Source organism: Orbicella faveolata, unplaced genomic scaffold (genome assembly GCF_042242905.1).
Source record: "Orbicella faveolata isolate gen_17 unplaced genomic scaffold, um_ofav_v1 contig_25, whole genome shotgun sequence".
In the NCBI taxonomy this organism is placed as follows: Eukaryota; Metazoa; Cnidaria; class Anthozoa; order Scleractinia; family Merulinidae; genus Orbicella; species Orbicella faveolata.
The window spans coordinates 6,801,758-6,822,388 of NW_028301553.1; the positions used below are offsets into that span (position 1 = coordinate 6,801,758).

General features: G+C 39.6%; 1 protein-coding gene, 2 long non-coding RNA genes and 1 pseudogene across 4 annotated transcripts in view; 1 reads left to right on the forward strand and 3 right to left on the reverse strand.

Moving 5' to 3' along the window:
• LOC149108738 (uncharacterized) overlaps positions 1-6,939 on the reverse strand; it is an 87,020-nt pseudogene extending 80,081 nt beyond the window's left edge. Inside the window, exons 1-5 of the transcript XR_016208486.1 lie at positions 5,739-6,939; positions 5,256-5,369; positions 4,346-4,596; positions 3,662-3,923; positions 2,919-3,032 (exon numbers count right to left, since the gene is read on the reverse strand). The product of XR_016208486.1 is annotated as an uncharacterized LOC149108738 (transcript). The remainder of the gene's footprint in view (positions 1-2,918; positions 3,033-3,661; positions 3,924-4,345; positions 4,597-5,255; positions 5,370-5,738) is intronic.
• A 3,843-nt stretch (positions 6,940-10,782) lies between these two features.
• LOC149108746 (uncharacterized) lies at positions 10,783-11,984 on the forward strand. The gene is made up of 3 exons (XM_089293369.1): positions 10,783-11,110; positions 11,427-11,527; positions 11,881-11,984. Exons 1-2 carry the CDS (start codon positions 10,895-10,897, stop codon positions 11,511-11,513), a joined length of 303 nt encoding a protein of 100 aa, XP_089149495.1. The 5' UTR covers positions 10,783-10,894; the 3' UTR covers positions 11,514-11,527; positions 11,881-11,984.
• LOC149108747 (uncharacterized) lies at positions 11,535-15,017 on the reverse strand. Its single transcript, XR_016208303.1, has 3 exons — positions 14,620-15,017; positions 11,862-13,658; positions 11,535-11,780 (listed from the first exon to the last, which is right to left on the reverse strand). It is a non-coding gene; the product is annotated as an uncharacterized LOC149108747 (long non-coding RNA).
• Positions 15,018-16,140: 1,123 nt separating this feature from the next.
• On the reverse strand, positions 16,141-18,133 carry LOC149108748 (uncharacterized). The gene is made up of 2 exons (XR_016208306.1): positions 17,989-18,133; positions 16,141-16,288 (listed from the first exon to the last, which is right to left on the reverse strand). It is a non-coding gene; the product is annotated as an uncharacterized LOC149108748 (long non-coding RNA).
• Between the last annotated feature and the right edge of the window lie 2,498 nt (positions 18,134-20,631).

The following is a 20,631-nucleotide window of genomic DNA, read 5'->3' on the forward strand; positions in this document are numbered from 1 at the left end:
CCCATTCTTCCTGTCTATTTGCCCAGTCATACGCCAGCTTTTGACAGTAAGTTGTCTTTCCCATGCCAGGATCTCCTTCAATCAAAATAGTCCGTGGCTTCTGACATCCTTCATGGGCTTTGAAGATAGCTGTCATGTTGGTGATTTCTTCAGCCAGTGTTCCTCTTGCTTTTTCTTTGTTCAAAACCCTGAGCCTGGTGAAAATCTCATCCAGATGAAAGCTGAAATCTTCACACCATGGTACTGGCAGCACACTTCCTTCACGAGTTTTGTAGAGCTGGCGGATTCTTTCTATCTCATTTGCTGGATAAGGCATGCCTAGAAAAAGAGAAAAAGACAATAAATCAGATGAGAAAATACGCTTTTTATGTTAATCAAGCTAGGAAATATAAATTACTTCGGTTTCACATGAGAGGCAAAAATTATAATTTGCAGTTATGTTTACCATGCATAAGATATCAGGAATGTCTATGATGTCGACTTGCTTGATCTCTTTTTTGGCACTTGATAAATAAAAGTTTTCCAATTCTATAGGATCATTGTCGTATCGGAATATCAGGCACTGCGTTCTAACAGCAAAGACCGCTTTCACTTTCAGCACCACTGAAAAGCTACAGTATGACATAAGCGTAACAAACTTACCTGTTGCAATGTACTAAATAAATGTTATGAATAAAATGTTGACAAAACGTCCTTCTCCAGAAGAATCACAGAAACAAAATTTAAAAGGTATACATTTGAAATTTTCAAAGTAGAGGGAGCCAGAGTAAAAAAGTCGAATATGCCGTTATTAATACTTGGTCAAAAGACAATACTATTCTCCTCTTTCAAAACAGTTGCAAATAACTTGGTGCTGATCAAATTGTGTTTAGTCTTGGAAAAATGCAAGTTAAACTAAGGCAAAACATTTTAAGCCTTTGACTTCGGTGATTTATTTTACCTCAAAACGGAAATTGGACGCTGCACATAGCTATATGTAACTGTCCTCCCCAGGGGGATGGAATTGGTCGCTGTTATCGCGAGTAATTGAAGCTGAGCACGCAAAGGGTGAGCACGCAAAAATCCCTCTTGAACGAGGCAATTATTTCAATGTTTTGTTGGAACGTGCGCACATAGGGAAATTTGTTAAAATTTTCTATGAGTTCTGCATGTTCTTTTTGGCTTACTCTTTTTAGCAGTTTCGTTGAAATGTACCCTTTTTTCTGCTCTTTGGGAAAGTTTCCGTCCTCACAGCTGGGAAAGTGATTATTTCACGGAATGGCGTCCAAGGCGAGAAAGGCCCTGTTTTTCCCCTATTTTCAGGGCATAAATTCCAAGGTTGACTACCTGTATTTCTTTCTTTTCTTTGTTGCACTTTCAAATATTCAATAAAAAGGCATTTATGGAATAAGAAGAAGTCGCACTGTCTCAGCAGAACGGAATACTGACAAGAGTCGGTTCTGACATGACTATTCCATTTGCAACTATTGTCAAATCAGAACTCACCCACATCTCCAGAAGATTCCGTCGCACTATCCAGCTCATTCATTTTGTCCTTGATGCAGTCCTCGTTCTTTTTCCACTGCATCAGGAGCTCCTTGTAATGTTCCTCGGTGATAGGGTCCGTTTTCGGATGCATGATTTTGTCCATGGCATCACCACAACCAGCTCCTCCTAATCTCACCAGCGTTTCCCGGATGTTCTCGCAGTAGTTAACAAATACTGCATCACTAACACGGGCTTTGTCTGCATGGTCAAGCACAGTATTCATGAAATACCTAACACGGGCTATGTCAGCCTCGCGACTGGTGTCTGCTGCATGAGGAGGTGCGTCCCAGCCAGCTGTTGGTGGAGTCAACTTACAAACTGTCCTTAACAGAATCATGAGAAGTGTAAGGTCAAAGTCTTTGGATGCCACCGAGGAAGCGCGATCAGGATACAGTTGACCCCATTGCTTTGAAGTGAGGATTCTTTGCTTTCGAAGTGACCGCAGTGTGTCATGATTTTGATAGTCTTTCAAATGTTTCCGAAGATTTTGTGGTAGAATGATTCTGTCAAATGTTTCCCTCAGGACTCCTGAACCCACAGTGACCAGAATCTGACACAACTGAGCATAATTCGATTCTTCTTTCGTGGAGGTTAATTTGGGAGTAGTGCCTACAACAGTTCATATAAAAGCACTTGATGAGTTACCTCTTACAATCTACCTCCCGAGGATGTTATTTAATGCTTTGTTATCATGGTCCTAAAAGCCAGGCAATTCTGAATTTCGGGGAAAGACACTGGAATCATGGCACACGGCCAAAACTGTTGAGGCTGACAATAATTCATGCCCACTCCTGAGACAATATAACATTCTTTTAAACAAACATTAATTTGAGCGCTTTTTGCATTCTTCCGAACATTCCTTTTACGTGCGTATTTAATTTATGCGAATTACTCTCTATATTCTATACTCTTTATTCTATGTGTTAGTTTAACTTGGTCATTTGCTCTACTTGTTTTGAGATTTGCTGAGTAGTCTAATCGGTAAGTACATAAATTTGGTTTTCGTTTTCCGACACTCAATTGAAAACCGCTCTAACTTGTTGGACTCATTATTTGATCCTTACTCTTCTTGCGGTCTCGTGTACCACTAAGCACCAAGAACCTTGGTGAAGTTGATCGTCTTTAAAATTTTCGTTATTGGTATTAATAAAGATAGTAAGCCTCCGTATTATGGAAGCGTCCGTATTATAGACGTATATGAACTGTCTACGAATGTATTGAATTCTGGATTTTTGAGTTCAAATTAACTGTCCGTGATATAGATGTTCCCGTAAGAACACGTTGGAGACAGCATGTGTATTAAAATTTTCGTATACTTACAACTTCCTGCAAAGTTACATAACATGATTTATTTATATATCTGTTGCTGCCGATTCAGATCTGCTATTTACCTGCATGGTCCTCGCCAAGCATCCTCCAAGTACCCTGGGTACTAGAAGCAGATAAAACTGCAGGAGATTTGTGTTTTCGTCTTTGAGTTGAACATTTAACAAAATTGGTTTGACCTGCACATAGAAAGGTATTTTTAATTAAACAAAAGATTAGCCAGAAAGTTTGCATTTTTAAAAACCATCAGTTCTTCCTCGTATGCTGATTAACACTAATACAATATTAATAGTTAAATGAACATTCAAAAGTGCTCCTCACTACTTTTTTTTTTTACGAGAGGTGAAGTCGAAAAATGTAAACATAACGGCTTTACTGAAACATCACACAACTGAAATCAAATCACTCGTACATCGGTCAGTCACCCAACGTTCATACCAGACGAAATACTTGTACTGCTGATATCAAAGATGTCTTATTTGTGGCGACTTGAAAGAAATTTATTAAAACTAAAGCTTAAACCGACTATTTTAAAAAGGTTTTTTTATCATCTGCATCTAAAGTTATCTTCTTGAAACCCTGTTATAATACCATGTCAAAGGAAAGTGAAAATCATGTTTCCTTATAGCTACACTATCACATCGCACCACAGGTGTGATCTGAATTTCGGGTTTAACAAAATTGGGAAAATTCCTGCTATTGAGCTAAAACAGCAAACTAATTGAGAGCCGCTTGTTAATTACGTTAAAATCGAGAGAACAAATTTTTTATGTTGGTTTTACTGGCTTATCAAATCCTTGCAACTTACCTTGTCTGGGTTGCAGACTAACGTAGTGTTTCTCGTGGATGTGTCCCAAAACAAGCAGGCTGGTGTTGCCAACAACAGGATCTGGATTGATGATTAAATCACAGTCAAGACTGCTGATTACACGAATAGGAACTTTGTAGCAGCTTGCTGCGGCACGGAGAACCAAGTGATCGCCCCATGTGCCATCCTTTTCCATGCTTTTCAAGTAATCAGCCCAAAATGGGTATCCATGGACAAAGTTGAACAAATCTGTTCCGTCGGTCTTTGAAAGCGAAAAAAGTTTAAAGTTAATTGAATGTACTAAAAGTAGCTGACACGATATGAGAGTCGTCCTGGCCTATACCAAAATAAACGGCATTTGGTTTTCAATATTCTTAACAATAATTCACGTTTTTACAATCGATGGGTATTCAAAACCTAACCCGGTTGTTACTAGATTTATGGAATTATGTTGATACATAGTTTATCTAATAAGGTAACATCTCTCGATTGGGTCAGAGACACAAAGTTCCTACTGATACCAAAGCTTTTGCTAGTTATTTTGCCCGGCAATAACTATGATTACGTACTCGAGAAAGGAGTATAATTTTTAAATTCCATCATCAGATACTCGAAGAGATTTCAAAGCCCTGTTTTAGCACACTTTCATTCACATCAGAAGACACCTGTGCACCGCTTACTTACCAATTTGGGGGAGTTCCTGAGGCATCCGACTAACTTTTTCCGAAGTTCAGTCACCGAAATTTGGATTCCTTTCACGCTTTGCAGTTGCTCTGACAGTGCGTAGAACATACAGTTTCCCGATCCTGGGTTGTCACAAATGCTGAATCCCTTATCTGAAGCAATCTTTTGCAGATTTTCCGTTGCGTCAGATTTCTTGTTGAACTCGTTTGGATCACTCTCCATTTGCTGCAGATCACGAATACTTTTCATAGCTGGAAGCAGTCAAAATTATTGCCGTTATAATATCTTCTATCTAATTGGTTAGCTGAGTAAAAGATCACGCATTTGTCTGGTTTATATATATAATTTATTACTGCAAGTCACGACTAAATACTGTACTAAACTCAGAAAGAATAGGAAATTGTACGAAATAACAACAAATTAGGATATAGGATTTCAGTGTCGAAAGTAATCAGGCAATTACTGACTTGGGTTTTGGTTTTGGGTTTCCTAGGTTTTCAGATTAGCTGAGTAGTCTAATTGGTAAGTACATTGGTTTGGTGTTTTCGTTTTACGACTCTCATTTAAAAACCGCTTTAACCTATTGGACCCATTATTTGATCCTTACTCTTCTTGAGGTCTCGCGTGCCACTAAGCACCAAGACACTAGGTGAAGTGCATCGTCTTCACAATTTTCCATATTAGTACAAATGAAGAGTATGGAAGAGTCCGTATTATAGAGGTAAATGAACTGTCTACGAATGTATGAATTCTGGAATTTTGGGATCAAATATTAATTGTCCGTAATATAAAGGTGTCCGCAAGAAGAGGTTCGAGTGTATTAAAATTTTCGTAATCTTACAGCTTCCTGCAAACCTGGACATAACATGACTTATTTATAAAATTGTTACAGTTCGGAGCTGCTATTTACCTGCATGGTCCTCCACAAGCATCCTCTTGGTATCCTGGGCACTAGAAGACGATAAAACTGCAGGAAATTTGGGTTTTGGGCTTTGAGCTGAATCTTTAACAAAATTAGTTTGACCTGCAAACAGAGAGATATTTTAAATTAAACAAAAGAGTAGCCATTTTTGAAAATCAGCAGTTTAGCCTGGTATGCCGATTAACACTAATATAATTAAACGTGTTTCTCCAAGAACTGTTTCTGGATGAAGTTCAAAAATATCAACATAACGGCTTCACTGAAACATTACAGACCTGAAATCAAAAATCACACTTTCACCGAATTAGTTTGGTCATACTTTAGACAGCCGGGTCCAGTGTCCAGTTTATCATTCTTAATGTGTGGTGCTACAAAATTTGATTAAAAACGCCTTTTTTTTTTCACGTCACAGTCACTATCACTAGTTATAAATTTGTAGATATCCTACAAAAATGCCCGACAAGTACATACCATCAACGAGGGTTAACATTTGGTTAACAAGACCTCGACTTTGTTTGGCCCAGTTGTAATTCTTCTTATAGGAAGAACGTAACAGTTCAGCCTCCTGAAGTCTTGTCTCTCTATCTTTATTCCAGACTTTCTTGATGGCTTCAGCCCATACCAGCGGATTCTCAGAATCAATCACACATGCTGAACCAAACGGTACTTTACCTAGGGCTTCTCCAAATCCTGAGTTCTTGCTAACAAGTACAGGGAGACCAGCTGATAATGCCTCTAGGCCAGTCAAGCCAAATCCCTCTGTTCTGGAAGGCATCAGTACAAGATCTACTTCGCAGAACAATTGTTTCAAATCCTCTCCGCTTTGCAGGAAGCTTCTCACTGTCAGGCGGTGAGCAGGAAGACCACACTCAAGCAGACGCTTTGCTATGTCCTCGTGCTTTCCTTCAGGTGCACCAACGAAAACAAGATGAGCATCATTCAACTCAGCGACGGCTTTGCCAGCCACATCAAAACCCTTTAACTGAAAATCTTCAGCATCTCCGCGGCCAAACACTAAAATGCCGCATCGTTCTCTCTCTTCAGCAGCATGTTCAACATGCACAAATTCATTAAAGACACCAGGGGTAATGTTAAGAATGGTTTCATCTTTCTTACACCAGCGAAGATATCTGCGAAAAGTCTCGCACAACTTCGGCCCAACGCCCACAACGAAGTCAGCCTTTTCGCAAAGTTCCACTTCTATTTTGTGCTTCTTCTCGCCCGTGGAAATCGGATTTTGGTAGGACTTATACATTCCCAGTTCCTCTGGGTCTGTGTGGACAACTTGAATCCACTTACATTTGTGAGACTTCCTTATTACTTGCGCTTGGTGACCAAGCTTCACGCCATGACCAACGATGACATCAATTTGCAAATGATCTGGCGGAAAGCTAAGCCATTCTAGTTCATCGTACCCAGTCAGTCTTGTTGCCTCGACAATTTCAATGTGGTGATCACGGGCTGTTCTCTTGTCTTCTTCGCTGCATTGTGGAACAAAGAAAGAGATTTCCACCTCAGGACATTTAGCCAACTCTATGGCTAATTCTCTGTTTATGGTGGAGAGTCCGCCTTTAGTTGACCTCCATTCTGATGCCAGTATTGTTACATGTAATTTGCCAGGGGACGAATATAGCTGGCCATGTTCTCGAGATTTCGGTGAAGGTGAAGTCATTGCCACCTGCCTGGAGATCAGACTCCTACGAGGAAAAAAGAAGCAGACTTGTAAAAGCCATACCGTGAAGTGTCTACATGTTAAAAACATTGCCCATTTTAGCCTTTCCATCTGATTGCTTCAGCCATATGGCGTCAAGCTTCCTACTGAGCTAAATATAGAGATGAAGTAAGCCAAGCTTTTTCAAGACTCAACTGAGACCGATATAACAATTCCACAACTGCTGTTAGACTCACAGTAGTGCAGAAATAATTTCCATCTCATTTGCGTTTGGACATCTTAATATTACAGTCAAACCTGTATCAAGCAGACCTCTTCAGCGGTCCACTTGAGATTGAAAGACCATTTAAAAAGAACACGTTATATTATAAGTCAGAAGCCACTGTAAGGAATGTTTTATACTTTTGGGATTACGTCCGCAACTATATCGATGTAATCGCGTTCATTTGTTTGTTAAAGGAGGAGTGAAAATTGATCGACAGCTATTCAGATTATGCTGCAGCCTTCGAGTCATAAAACAGGTGAAATAATTTCAAAAAAGAGAACACAACGAACTCTGACATGAGACGGATCAAGCATGCATGGGAGGAAATCTCGGGAGTGTGTAATCAACGCGAGCCGCGGGTCGCGGGTAAGCAGCGCGGGTCGCGGGTAGGCAGCGCGGGTCGCGGGTAGGCAGCGCGGGTCGCGGGTAAGCGGTGCGGATCGCGAGTAAACAGCGCTGGTCACGCAAACTTGAAAAATAATCATAAGCAAAAAACCTGAAACAAACGTTTTGATAGACCAGTAAAGGATGATCTTTGGTAGACCTATCTTCAAAAACGTTTTTTAAAACACCTGTTCCTTTGGCCGACTCTTGTGACCCATGTTATGTTTATAAATTAAATGACCGGGGTGGTAATCCTGATAAGCCCTCATTTGTTTTTCAGACCAGTAAGTTTAAAGCAAAATTCACACTTAGCATGGACAGAACTGAATACCATATCTTGAGTCAAGAATTTTGTTTTTTGGACGGGAAGGTAAAGAGGTGCAAAGGTTTGGTTTCACTGACTTGTACCTCTCGCCACAATGAAATGTGAAAGTGAAGACTGTTGCTCAGTCGAGCTTTTTTAGAACAACTTTTAGCGAAGTTCTATGGAAAGAAAGTCGAAATACTGTAAGAAGTATTTCTTAACTTTAATCTTCATGGCCGGGTTAATGATATGGCATGCTCAAATATGGCGGGTTTGCGACGGTCAGTAGATTCTCATGCCCTGGATCGGAAAGAGTCAAGACTAGCGAATGTTATTTTCTAAGATTGCCGGAACCGGCAGGCTCCCAGGTTAAGAAAAGAAGACAGAAGACGTTTTAAAGCACTGTGCAATCGTCAACAAGGCCAAGGAAGACTTAGAGGATTTCAATGAAGAGGACAACGATCGAAAATATTTACACAGGTGGGTCGAATCGTACCGTTACTAAGTACTCCGAAAATGAATCAAGCGGAGACCATTTACGCCAACTGGGTGAAAAGAGACCGTCTGAACATGCCCCTTCTCTATGCAGCTCATGCTGATGTCCGAGACAACGTGCAGCTGGAAGTAGAATATAAGGCACTTTAAAATGGCAACGGCAAGGGAGGCAGTGGTCCCTCCCTGGCAAAGACAAGACAAAGCGAAAAGAAGTCAACTAAAATGGGCGAAAGGTCGCGGATAGAAGATCTAAGGGACGAGGATAGGGCCGGTGACTCAAACAACCCGATGGCTAGTCCTAACCCGTGCGATCGGCACAACGCAAGTGTCGAGTCTAGGAGGTCTGACGAGGCAAGAGGTAGTCGTTACAGGCCGATACGAAGCAGACTATTTTTACAGAGGCTTTAAACGGCAAAGCAAGAGAACGAGACAACTAAAGCTAAATCAAGTTCTTCGCAGTCGTCTCTCGAAGGGACTCTTATTGTAGTTAATTCTAAGAGTGACAGTTCCGGTTACAAAGTTCAAACTGGAAATAATCCCTCGCGCTAATGTGAACATTTTTCAAAACCACATCATGTGGACAACGCTAGATATTAAAGAGTTCCGGAGAACAGTTATCTTCTACAGCAGTTCTCCTTAACCGACAGCGAAGTTTTGTTAGTGTTGGGTAACACACCAACGGTTATCCCGGAGCAGCTCCTTTATAAAAATACAACACCGCCCAGATCCAGGAAAACAATAGTAGTAGATCTTTTGAGAAACCACGCACGCCAGATATCAGCATGCACAGATTTGGACTTAAGGACAAAAAAAAAAAGAAAAGAAAAGAGGAACTGTGCCAAGATGTCGAGCATGTAGAAAGCTGCAAAATGAGGGAGAGTTAACAGTTACTGTTAAAGGGTTGTGCGTCCCGTACAGTCAATATTTTGTAACGGAAACTATGTTTTATTTTTGCCCGAGCGTGTCTTGTGTCAACAGCATACCCTCTTAGACTAATTTACAGCCTCCCTACCACCCGTAGTATTGTGGCTAACAAATTGTCAGTAACTGAATCCACTTGGTAGCAATTAACCAAGTTACCTTTATTTGTCCAGTTTTTGAAACGTTAATCGGGCAAACACCAAGCAAGCTCACGAATCCACGACACTGCCATTTCGTTGGGTCGGCTTGTTTTCAGAGAAGCTTTCTCAGAAGGATCCTTAATTTTCATTCAACGTTTACGTTAAACACGACGCGTGACTGTATTTTATAACTGAAAGGAAGGTCTTCTAAACCAAGGCAATTAGTGCTAGATTTCAGCCGGGCTAATTATTTTGCGCATCATTGGGTAGTTTAGTAATAAATACTTTGATTTATTGTCACTCATTTTAGTCTGATGAATAGTTCAGCCGATAGGACATCCTGGGAACGTTTGACCTTCGTAGCAGTGTTTTTTGGTTTGTGAGAGAGCGTAAAGGGCTTTGGATAGAAAACACGTCTACGTACGCTAGGAAACGCTTAATTTTAACCGTTTCTACACCAGAGGGCGAGTTACAAGCATGACCCGCAAACTGTCCTATTAGTGCTCAAACGGGGCTATTAATAACCAATCACGTACCAGAATTTTGTTATAGTTTTCATTACACGGGAAATATCGAGAAAATCTGGTTTACGGATACGGCTTTCTTTCAGATACGAGTTGAACCAGCAAGGCGATGTCTTACTCAAAACATTCATTTCTAGTTTCTCAATATGATAAAAGCGTAGGAAGGCCGTGTTCAAGTTAAGATTAACTATCATTTGCTCGGACATAAAATACTAAAACAGACAAAGCGAATTTTACTACGAAAATGTACTTAACTCACGACATCTCATTAACCGATCTTTTTCGAGCCGTTGCTAAGGAAAATTCATTCTCATATAACCTCATCATTTTTAGTTACTTCAGAGTTATTTCATGTGTTTTAACTTTTTCATGATCAGTAACACTAGTGATGACGTCATTAGGCCACGCCCATGGTCATGTGACTAATACTGAAAAAACGCAAAGGCTCCCAGGCAAATTACTTTATCGGGATTTTTTTCATTGATTTAATATTTTAATTTAAATCCTCATTACGCTATGCATAGATTTTGTTTCATTTTTGAAAGCTCAGATTTTGAGGGAATTTTAAAATATTAAAATATTCGTAATTTTCTGGAAAAAGCATGATTTTGAAAAAGGAATGTGTAGCTATCTTTCCAACGTTGGCTTTAAAGGAGCTACGTAACGACCCGCGCATGTGCGAAATTTGGCTCCGTTCTCATTGAGATTCAAATGCATCCGCCTTCTTGAATTTATCGGAGTTGTTAAATTTTGCGCGAATTTAGCCGTTCTTGGTTAAAATTATTGCGTCTTTTTGTCGCGGGTGTGGATTTCTTCTCGTCGATCTACTCATTTTATCGCAGAGGCAAAATTATGGACGCAGAAGAGGCAAGAAAGGCTACGGTGCTGAGTTTCCTTCGACTCCATTACGTGACAGATTTAAATGTGTGAACTGTTTCGTAGTTTCTGGGAATATGCTCCAACGCAACGTCCATTTTCTCTTTCTTCTGTTGTTATCCTCTTAGGAGAATCGCATCTCCTGTTCGTGCGAAAGCGCTTGTTCCACGAAACAGAAAACAAATGCAAATCGTGGCTGCCCTTGCAAGATGTGGAAGTGAGTGCATGTGTGGTTCGACAGCAAATCCGTGTCGAAAACACGGTGAGATTCCTTATTTATGCACTTAGCTTTGATGTAACATAGTTTGTAAGTAGGTATTGAAGGCCGCACGCGAATGGAACGACTAGATTTCTGGCTATTTTTGGTTCTGTTTGTGTTCAAGTCTTCATATGTACACATGTTCATGTGTACAGCATGTCTTTTTCATTCAGGCCAAACATTTCACTAAGCATAGAGCAGTTTCGAGTTTTTGCAGTTTGAATTGTCTTTTCCTTGAGCTGAGAAGGTTTCTAGGAGAGTTTGATTTTTCATATACAAAGTACAACAACTTTGACATGGCTCTTTTTTTCATATCAAGGCTGGTGCAAGTACAGCTTCATTTGTGGCTGAAAAACACAGCCATACCAGACTGACAACAGGCCAAGTGAAAAGCAGGAGAGGATAAAATAAAATAGAGATGTAAGGGTCTGCTTGTATAGAAATATGTTTTTATTTGTTATTATTCCAAGAACAAAGATATGCCTAAATATGGAAAAGACCACAAAAATCAAAGCTTGAACACCAATGCAAATGCATAAAGTTTAGCAAGTCAAGATTTGTTTTGTTCCTACACTTGATTTTTTTTATTTCTAGGCCCACTTGAATGGGCAAAAACTCTGTGCTTGCTAGCAAGCTGTCAAACTTGAATCTTTGACACAGTTGTTGGCTCTACCTAAAATAAATCAATTACAACACTTAATTTTGTCAGGCCAGCACAAAATACTTTACAGTACTGTACTTTATTGGTGATTACCTCCATAATGTTCTTTTAGGAATTCATTCAAATGCTTGATGAAGCAATGTGTGCAAGCTGTGTGCGAGAAGCCTGCCTAGAAGAATTGACAATTTAGATGAGACCATCAGTGAAAGCGACATTCTCAACCTACCCCTGGTACATCCACAGAAGGACAGATGACAAGTGTGGATGGAATGCCTAACCTGCACCTCCTTCTAGCAACTCGGCAACACCATGGTGCAAGTGTGGCATGTACCAAATTATGCTACAAGAAATAGACTGCGATGACAATAGCATGCATGTCTTCATGAAGGCAGACTATTGGCAAAATGTTCTCCATAGATACGGTTATCTGGGGAAAGGAAACCAGGTGTGCCCTTCCTGTGTAGTAACAGTTATCCATTGGCAATATCCCTCACACTGGAGTTTATTTGGGATTCAGGGCTGATTAAACCAAAACAAATGCTAGTAACAAGTTCTTTCCCCCTGAAGAAAAGCCTACAAAGAAAGCATTATTTTATAGTAATAGTGGAAGAGGCATTTGTTTTGTTAATGTAAATCACCTCCACACCTTGTTTTCATCTTTATCATTGCACATTCAGGATGGGTGTTGGTTCATTATGCCGAAATAAAATGCATGCTCAATACATGGTTCTGAGCTGAAAATTCACCAACAGCTAGTTCATGAATTTGTTCCTTTTATAACAAGGCCAATGTTTATTACAGGAAAAAAAAATCAATCCAGAAAAAAGATCAATAAATTCAAGGTATAGACAGAAAAAAGATCAATAAACAAGGTATAGACTAGAAGAGCACACTGGGATTTTTAATGAGCCAGATTTTCAAGCTACATCTCTAGGCAGGCTTGTGCAATTTTAAAAATATTTCCCTACAACTGATGGCAGTGCCAAAACCCAAAAGAAAACCACTGAAATGAAACTCCTCACAACTGTCAACAGCCAACTGTAACCTGAGTGTTATTCAGGCTAACCAAGGTTTTATAGAGCTAACCTGAGTGCTATCTTGTTGTTACATTTTGTTTGCAGGGCTGCAAATAACAGTCGGTCATCAGTCATTGGCCGACCAAAATTTGCGCATGTCCAACGAAATCCCAACCGTGGGTGGACATGATGTCTTGACAATTTTTTATCGTAAATTACTTTACAGTAAGGGCGAATAAAGATCTACTGTTAGTAAATCTTACTTTTTTGGTGATGCCCGACCACAATTTGTTTTGTCTGACCAAGATGGTGTTTAAGTAGGACATATGTCCTTTCAAGAGAAAAAAATTATTTGCAGCCCTGGTTTGGTTATTTTGTTTCTGGTTTTAGTACCTGACCTATGCAATTTTTCCATTTTTGCTAGCAATGTTTCATAATATCCAGTAGTTCCAAAAGACTTTGCTTTCATCAAACACCCTGGGACATACTGTATTCAATAACTAGTCATGGTCAGCACAGTCACCAAATAGTAATCAATAATTTTATTGACTATATCCATGTACTTTAGTGGAGATGTAATTTATTTTAGTGTGGGAGAGAAGTAAAAATTGGTTTGATCATGTCATTGAAATGAAAGATTATTGGTACACATTGTAAAAAATAAACACTTTGTATGTTTGAGGACAATTTGGATTTTAAGCATCTACACTGTATTAGAAAAAAAAATTGACAGTATTGAAAGACAACTGTTCCCATGGAGATGCTCTAAAAGAGGCCATATCTTGTAAACAGGACTTCCTTATATGTTCAATAAGATGCTGATATGCCTGTAATATCAACATTGGTAGAACTCGCTGTAACATCAGTATCCTCTCTGCAACAAAGACATTGAGCACAACACATATTAATCATACAATCAGTACAAATATACATAAGTGAAGCCTTGGAGCTGATGGCTCATAGCTGCCAGGGCTTATCCTGGTTTCTGTAGCATGAAGAGGCTAGGAGTATTTCTAATCCCCCTTGATGGGATGCCAGTCCATCGCAGGTCACCCCCCCCCCCATCCCCCCTCCTCCTGCAATTTGTTAGGTTTCCCCAAAAATTCACCGGTACCCATTTATACTCCTGAATGGAGAGAGGCACTGTGAGAGTTAAGTGTCTTGCCCAAGGACACAACACCGTGTCCCCGGCTAGGGCTCGAACCCAAACCCCTCGCTCCAGGGACGAGTGCACTAACCATACATGCATACATATACTCTATTGGCTCAGCCGCATAAGATAGTCAATGTTTGAATGCAACAAACAAAACAGTAACAAATATAAAAAAAAAAAAAAACTATCAAAATGAATGCAAAGTCACGCCAAATTAAATTTTGAGCATTACTGAAAAGGATGCAGAGGACAAAGGGAATTTTGTATATTTGGATAATAGATGTAACATGTGGAGGGCAGGATGACTGAAAAAACATCAGTTACTTGAGTGGGCCTTTATGATTACGGCTGATCATTCACCCTTACAACAACAGAGCCGAGAGTCCTGATGATGCACTAATTAACACACTTGTAAAACATACAGAATAGCGAGGCATACTAAATGTAAGTGGTATATTATTTTGTTTTGAAAGTGGAAATTTCACTTGTAGAAAAATCTAGCTCATATGCCCAGTTAGAGTACATTAAAATAAGTAAACAGGTTGTATTGACTTCGAAGGAAACATATAAGACGAAAATGGCAAAATGAATTAAATGAAACGACTACACTTAGTTATTGCTCCTCTAATTGAAGTCAAAGTTGCGCGTGGCAACTTGTTTACAGTTGTACATATCAGCTCACCTTCAACATGGCGCCATCATTTTACAGAAGAGCTATCTTTCAGTATCTTCTCTCGTCTTGTATTTTCCTCTACTGACTTAGCTTCCTTTATGTGAGAGGCAAAAGAATAGGAAACATGTAAAATGACCAGATAAAAGGTACAAACAAAGTGGCAAACTGCACGTGAAAGATAAACGAAAGGTACTTGCCTTCGTCGTTCCAGGGAAAGAAGGTGGCCAGCAAACGCTTAATCACTCCGATATTCGCCATAAATCATCGCAGATACTGACGAAGAATAAAAGTGGCAGTCTAGCAAAATCCTTCGATGGCCTTTAGCAATGGCCTTTAGCACCTCCTTAGCAATGCGTGCGAGCGCGCGCATTGCTAAGGAGGGGAAATTTCACTTCCGGTCGCTTACGTCAGCCTGAGCACAGAAAATAAAAACAACCCAAAAACTTGTAAATTCCCACACACTTTAGATGTTTTTCTTTGTGTTTCGCAAAATGCAAAGTAAAAAAAAGTACAAGCAAAGACAAAACAAGAGAAAGACAGAAAAACAAGAGCAATAGAAAGAGAAAAACTAACTTCATGTGGCTCTGTTTGATCTTACCGAAGTGCACTGGTAGTGTAAATTGCACATGCACTGATAGGGTAACTTCCAACAGATATCGGGCGCACTTCCGTTTTCTTTAAATGCTAAAGGAAATTACAGCTTTTTTCGACGAATTTCGATTAAAGCCAACGTTGGCCACATAGCTATGCATTCCTTTTTCGAAATCATGCTTTTTTCAGAAAATTACGAATTTTTCAATATTTTGAAATGCTCTCAAATTGTGACCTTTTAGAAATGAACCAAAATCGATGCAGAGCTCAGTGAGGATTTAAATTAAAGTATTAAATCAATGAAAAAAATCCAGAGAAAGTAATTTGCCTGGGAGCCTTTGCATTTTTTTTGTATTAGTCACATGACCATGGGCGTGGCCTGATGACGTCATCACTAGTGTTACTAATCATAAAAAAGTTGAAACACATGAAATAACTCTGAACTAACTGAAAATGATGAGGTTTTATGAGACTAAATTTTCCTTAGCAACGGCTCGAAAAGATCGGTTAATGGGCCCTTAAGACACTGCCTTAGTTAACCCGCACCAATTTACCCACGACCCGAGCTGTTCAGTGGACGTGATACTCGGCTCAAGTATATGAATTCCATGGTAATAGATGTCCAACAGTAGCATTCCAAGTATTACGTCCACTGAACATATAGGGCCAAACCTACACACGACCGCTCTCATGTGGCTTTAATAGCTCAGTTGGTAGAGCATTTCACCAGTAAGGCAAAGGTCGTGGGTTCGAATCCTGTTCAGAACCTGAAATTTTTTCAGGTCATTTTTCCAGTAGTGTTATGGCTGCATTCGCATCACTCATTCTTTCGAAATGTCGTCAAGTTAAGAGAACTGCCCCACGAGGAAATCAAATAGTCTAATATTATCATTGATGTTTTACAAAGCCATAAATTTGCAGAGCTAAATTACGTATCCAGGTTTTAGTCCTTTTAATACTGAGAATTACAACAAACCTGCATTCACGGAGACCAAAGGAAGAGAAGATGGATAGTTAAAGGCTGCAAGCACTTCGCACACTGCCATGTCATGTTCAAAATGAAAGAGGAGTCAGATGGTGTACAGGCCTGTGAAAATGGGCGGATGACATCATCTCAAGATTTCTGTCTTCTTGGCAACAATAACCCAATATTTCTCTGGCTATCCGGTCACCGCCAAACTAAGACACACTATGTAACGCTAGGAGCCCAAAATTTAATCCTCTCTTCTCTCAATGTATAAAACATTTTCATCTTATTAAGATGGGTATCACAAAGAGCCAATTAAAAAACAACGTCTAATGCGCGTTTTCCGAAAATAAGCAAACATTTGTAACTGACAAAAATAAATTGTTAATTGTTAATTATTAATGTCTTACCCATTTATATCAACAATGGGCGCATCAGGCCAAATCGGATTGCACTCGCCAAAATACCGCCAATTGTAAAAAATTATTTAGTTTACGTAGCGTTACAGTCACATTACACTTGGTTTTGTAGTTTGATATCAGATGAGAGATGGTCCGAAGAGAAATAATATATTTGGAGTAAATGGTCTTAGATCTTAAAAATATCAAATTTTCAGCTGATCGCTTTCATCATTTTCCGCCTCCATGCTGCAATTGTGCAATAGCATGACACCAGACAGCGAAATAAAGGGCTTATTGTCTTATCTGGCAGATTAGATGAGAGGAGTCACGCTATATCAAAGGCTATGGAATAATTTACCTTAGTGATCGTTTTCTCTGGGCTTTAAATTGAGCAGTATGAAATTGGTCTGTACTTAGTTTCACTTTGGATAACTTTTAAGAACTTTGATATAACTTCGTCTTCTCAAGTTTATAAGTCATGAATTTTATCATTTGGAATGTGTTCAAGAAAAAAAGTCTCATTGTTTATACAAAGTATCATTTACATAAAATTGCGATCATATTTCTACGATTCTAAGTAAAAGTTCACTGCATTAACTTGTAAAGAACTTAAAAGATTTTTTCTTGTGTTTCATCTATTCTTAAGGACATAACAATCACATGTTTGAATAACTGTTATTCTAGCAGAATTACTGCGTTCCACCCTGAACAAAGCGGTTTTTTCTGCTTGAAATGATCAGACGCATTCCGCCGACGCCACGCTCAAAAAACACCTAATTAACAGTTCTTACAACGATGAATTCATGTCACTGGTATAAAATAACATCAGCGACGGAAGAATGAATCCCAAAAGGGTTTCTCTTGCGGTCAAACATGCTGATTATAGATTCTGCTGATTTCGATGAGTAACAGACGTATAAATGATCAATGAAACGGGTAACAGAACTGATAAACAAACTGTAGCGAGTTTCCCATACCTTGCCGTGACAACGGAATATTAAAGACGTTAGATGCAATATCCATAGCTATCAGAGACTGTTTTAAAATTGAGCTTCACTCAAAAGAATATATTTCAACTCAGCATCTGAGAGCCATCTTTAGATGGTTCTAAAGCAATCTGGCTTCCTTCGCTCGTACTTAAGAGTCTGATTTACAGCGACAGTCAAACATAACCGCTGTAATACACACTGTATACTGGCTACTATGGAGAGCTCAAGCTTTCCGCATTGAGCGGGAGACTCGATCAGACAAACGAGTACAGCACAGCTTTGCTGTTTTCAGTGAAACGTCGTCAAGTTAAGAGATCCACTAGGCGAGGAAACCGAACAGTGTAGTATTGTCACTGATGTATTAAAAAGCCATAAGTAAATATTACATATCCAGGTTACAGTCCTTTTAATACTGAGATTTACAACAAACCTGCATTCACGGAGAACCAAGGAAGAGAAGACAGCAAGTTGAAAGCTGCAAGCGCCACACCGTCATGTTGGTTCAAAGTCTTCAAACTGAAAGAGGAAGTTAGAAGGGCGGATGACGTCATCTCAAGATTTCGGTCCTCTTGGCAACAAGAGGTGTCATGCAACATTTCTCTAGCTATTCGTCACCGCATCGCAAAATTAGAAACACTGTGTAACGCTAGGAACCCAAAATTTAATCCTCTCTTCTCTCAATGGATATAAACATTTTTATCTTATTAAATTAGTGGAAAATTAGTGGAAAATGGCGCTATATAAATGTATATTTATTTATTTAATTTATTTATTTATTAAGATGGATTGGTCCACACGTTTTAGCTATCCAAAACCAGCTCGCCCTCCTCCCTACCCTTCAAAAGTTCTTACCCTCCGAAGTAGCTTACTACATGCCATTAGGGACAGCGCGTCTCCCAACCCCAAAATGCTTTGGGAACGAAAGAATATGGAGATCGAAATGTATTATGGACCAAAATATAACAAGACAGCGGGAACCTGGTCTCTAACATTAGTAGCGCCTGGTTAATTTTATCATTTTTAGCGGGAAAGGTAAATCCTGAATAAAAATTTTCATTTGAATTGCTCCAAGCATTGTTCAGTATTTACGTATAGAATGATCCTTGCAAAGTTGAGCCGTCGACAGGGCAAACCCAGTGCTTACAATACTGAGATGAGGTGGTTTTCGAAAGCTTTTCGCCAGCCCAAAACTCGGCGAGAAATTTCCTCGGAAGCGATCGACAAATTCAAAGCCATGATCTGAGACAATACAGTATGGGGCCCAGTTCTCGGCCACAAAAAACGTAAACTTGTCTTTCTTACCTTGGAATAGCCGTAAGGACTTAAAATTTCACGTACAGCTAGCTTCAGCATTCAGTTTACACATGTAGAGCTATCGACTGCTCAACGCTGTTTTCTCCCGAGTAATAACGAAAATGGAGGCTTCGTTCGTGGTCCCAGTTATCGGCCAGCAGGCCCAGTTCTCGGCCACAAAAGAGTGGGCGCGATTCCTCAGAATAAACAACGCTTTATTACCATTTTTTTGTTGTTAAATCACTTATAAGGCTTGTGTTTTGATATTTCGATCACAAATTATCCTTAAAGAGCTTTGTTTCATGTTAGAAAAGGAAGTTTCTTTCACGCCTAGTTTTTCTCTTAAGTGCAGTCAAGCGAGGCTAAAAAAGAGTTGGGTTAAGTCAGAGCTCATAGTTTTCAGCATGCCGCCCCATTACAGCTTTATTTTTACAACTGACTTGACACGAATACTCCACACAGAACTATGAGCGCTTTTAGTGTTGAAGGCGAACAGGGTGGCCGAGAATAGGCAAATACCCAAAAGGACGAAGGAAATATTGAGGAGTGAATTTAGGTCAAAGAATTAAACAGGCCAGGAAAAGTTTATATTTAACAGATAGCTTTATCACTCTACGTCCTTTATGCCAAGAATTGGCTCATTTGGGCTTTCTAGACGGACAAAATATAAACTTGAATTAAACCATGTAATTCGAGTAGCCGTAAACAAACACGTTTTCGGGGAAACCAGATTCACCTACCTTCGTGTCACCTCGACGTGCTCACAGAAAAACTGGGCAGGACGAACGCTGAACAAAAAGTGGCCGAGAACTGGGCCCGGCCGAGAACTGGGCCCCACACTGTAGTGTCCCAGATCATGGCTTTGAATTCGTCGATCGCTTCCGAGGAAATTTCTCGCCGAGTTTTGGGCTGGCGAAAAGCTTTCGAAAACCACCTCATCTCAGTATTGTAAGCACTGGGTTTGCCCTGTCGACGGCTCAACTTTGCAAGATCATTCTATACGTAAATATTGAACAATGCTTGGAGCAATTCAAGTGAAAAATTTTATTCAGGATTTACCTTTCCCGCTAAAAATGATAAAATTAACCAGGCGCTACTAATGTTAGAGACCAGGTTCCCGCTGTCTTGTTATATTTTGGTCCATAATACATTTCGATCTCGATATTCTTTCGTTCCCAAAGCATTTTGGGGTTGGGAGACGCGCTGTCCCTAATGGCATGTAGTAAGCTACTTCGGAGGGTAAAAACTTTTGAAGGGTAGGGAGGAGGGCGAGCTGGTTTTGGATAGCTAAAACGTATGGACCAATCCATCTTAATAAATAAATAAATAAAATAAATAAATATACATTTATATAGCGCCATTTTCCACTAATTTTCCACTAATTTAATAAGATAAAAATGTTTATATTCATTGAGAGAAGAGAGGATTGAATTTTGGGTTCCTAGCGTTACACAGTGTTTCTAATTTTGCGATGCGGTGACGAATAGCTAGAGAAATGTTGCATGACACCTCTTGTTGCCAAGAGGACCGAAATCTTGAGATGACGTCATCCGCCCTTCTAACTTCCTCTTTCAGTTTGAAGACTTTGAACCAACATGACGGTGTGGTGCTTGCAGCTTTCAACTTGCTGTCTTCTCTTCCTTGGTTCTCCGTGAATGCAGGTTTGTTGTAAATCTCAGTATTAAAAGGACTGTAACCTGGATATGTAATATTTACTTATGGCTTTTTAATACATCAGTGACAATACTACACTGTTCGGTTTCCTCGCCTAGTGGATCTC

Bases quoted from the DNA above. Each gene is read 5' to 3' on its own strand.
- LOC149108746 (XM_089293369.1), top strand. From the start codon at position 10,895: ATGTGTGAACTGTTTCGTAGTTTCTGGGAATATGCTCCAACGCAACGT. The intron at 11,111-11,426 runs GTGAGATTCCTT...TTTCATATCAAG, and splicing joins AAATCCGTGTCGAAAACACG to GCTGGTGCAAGTACAGCTTC.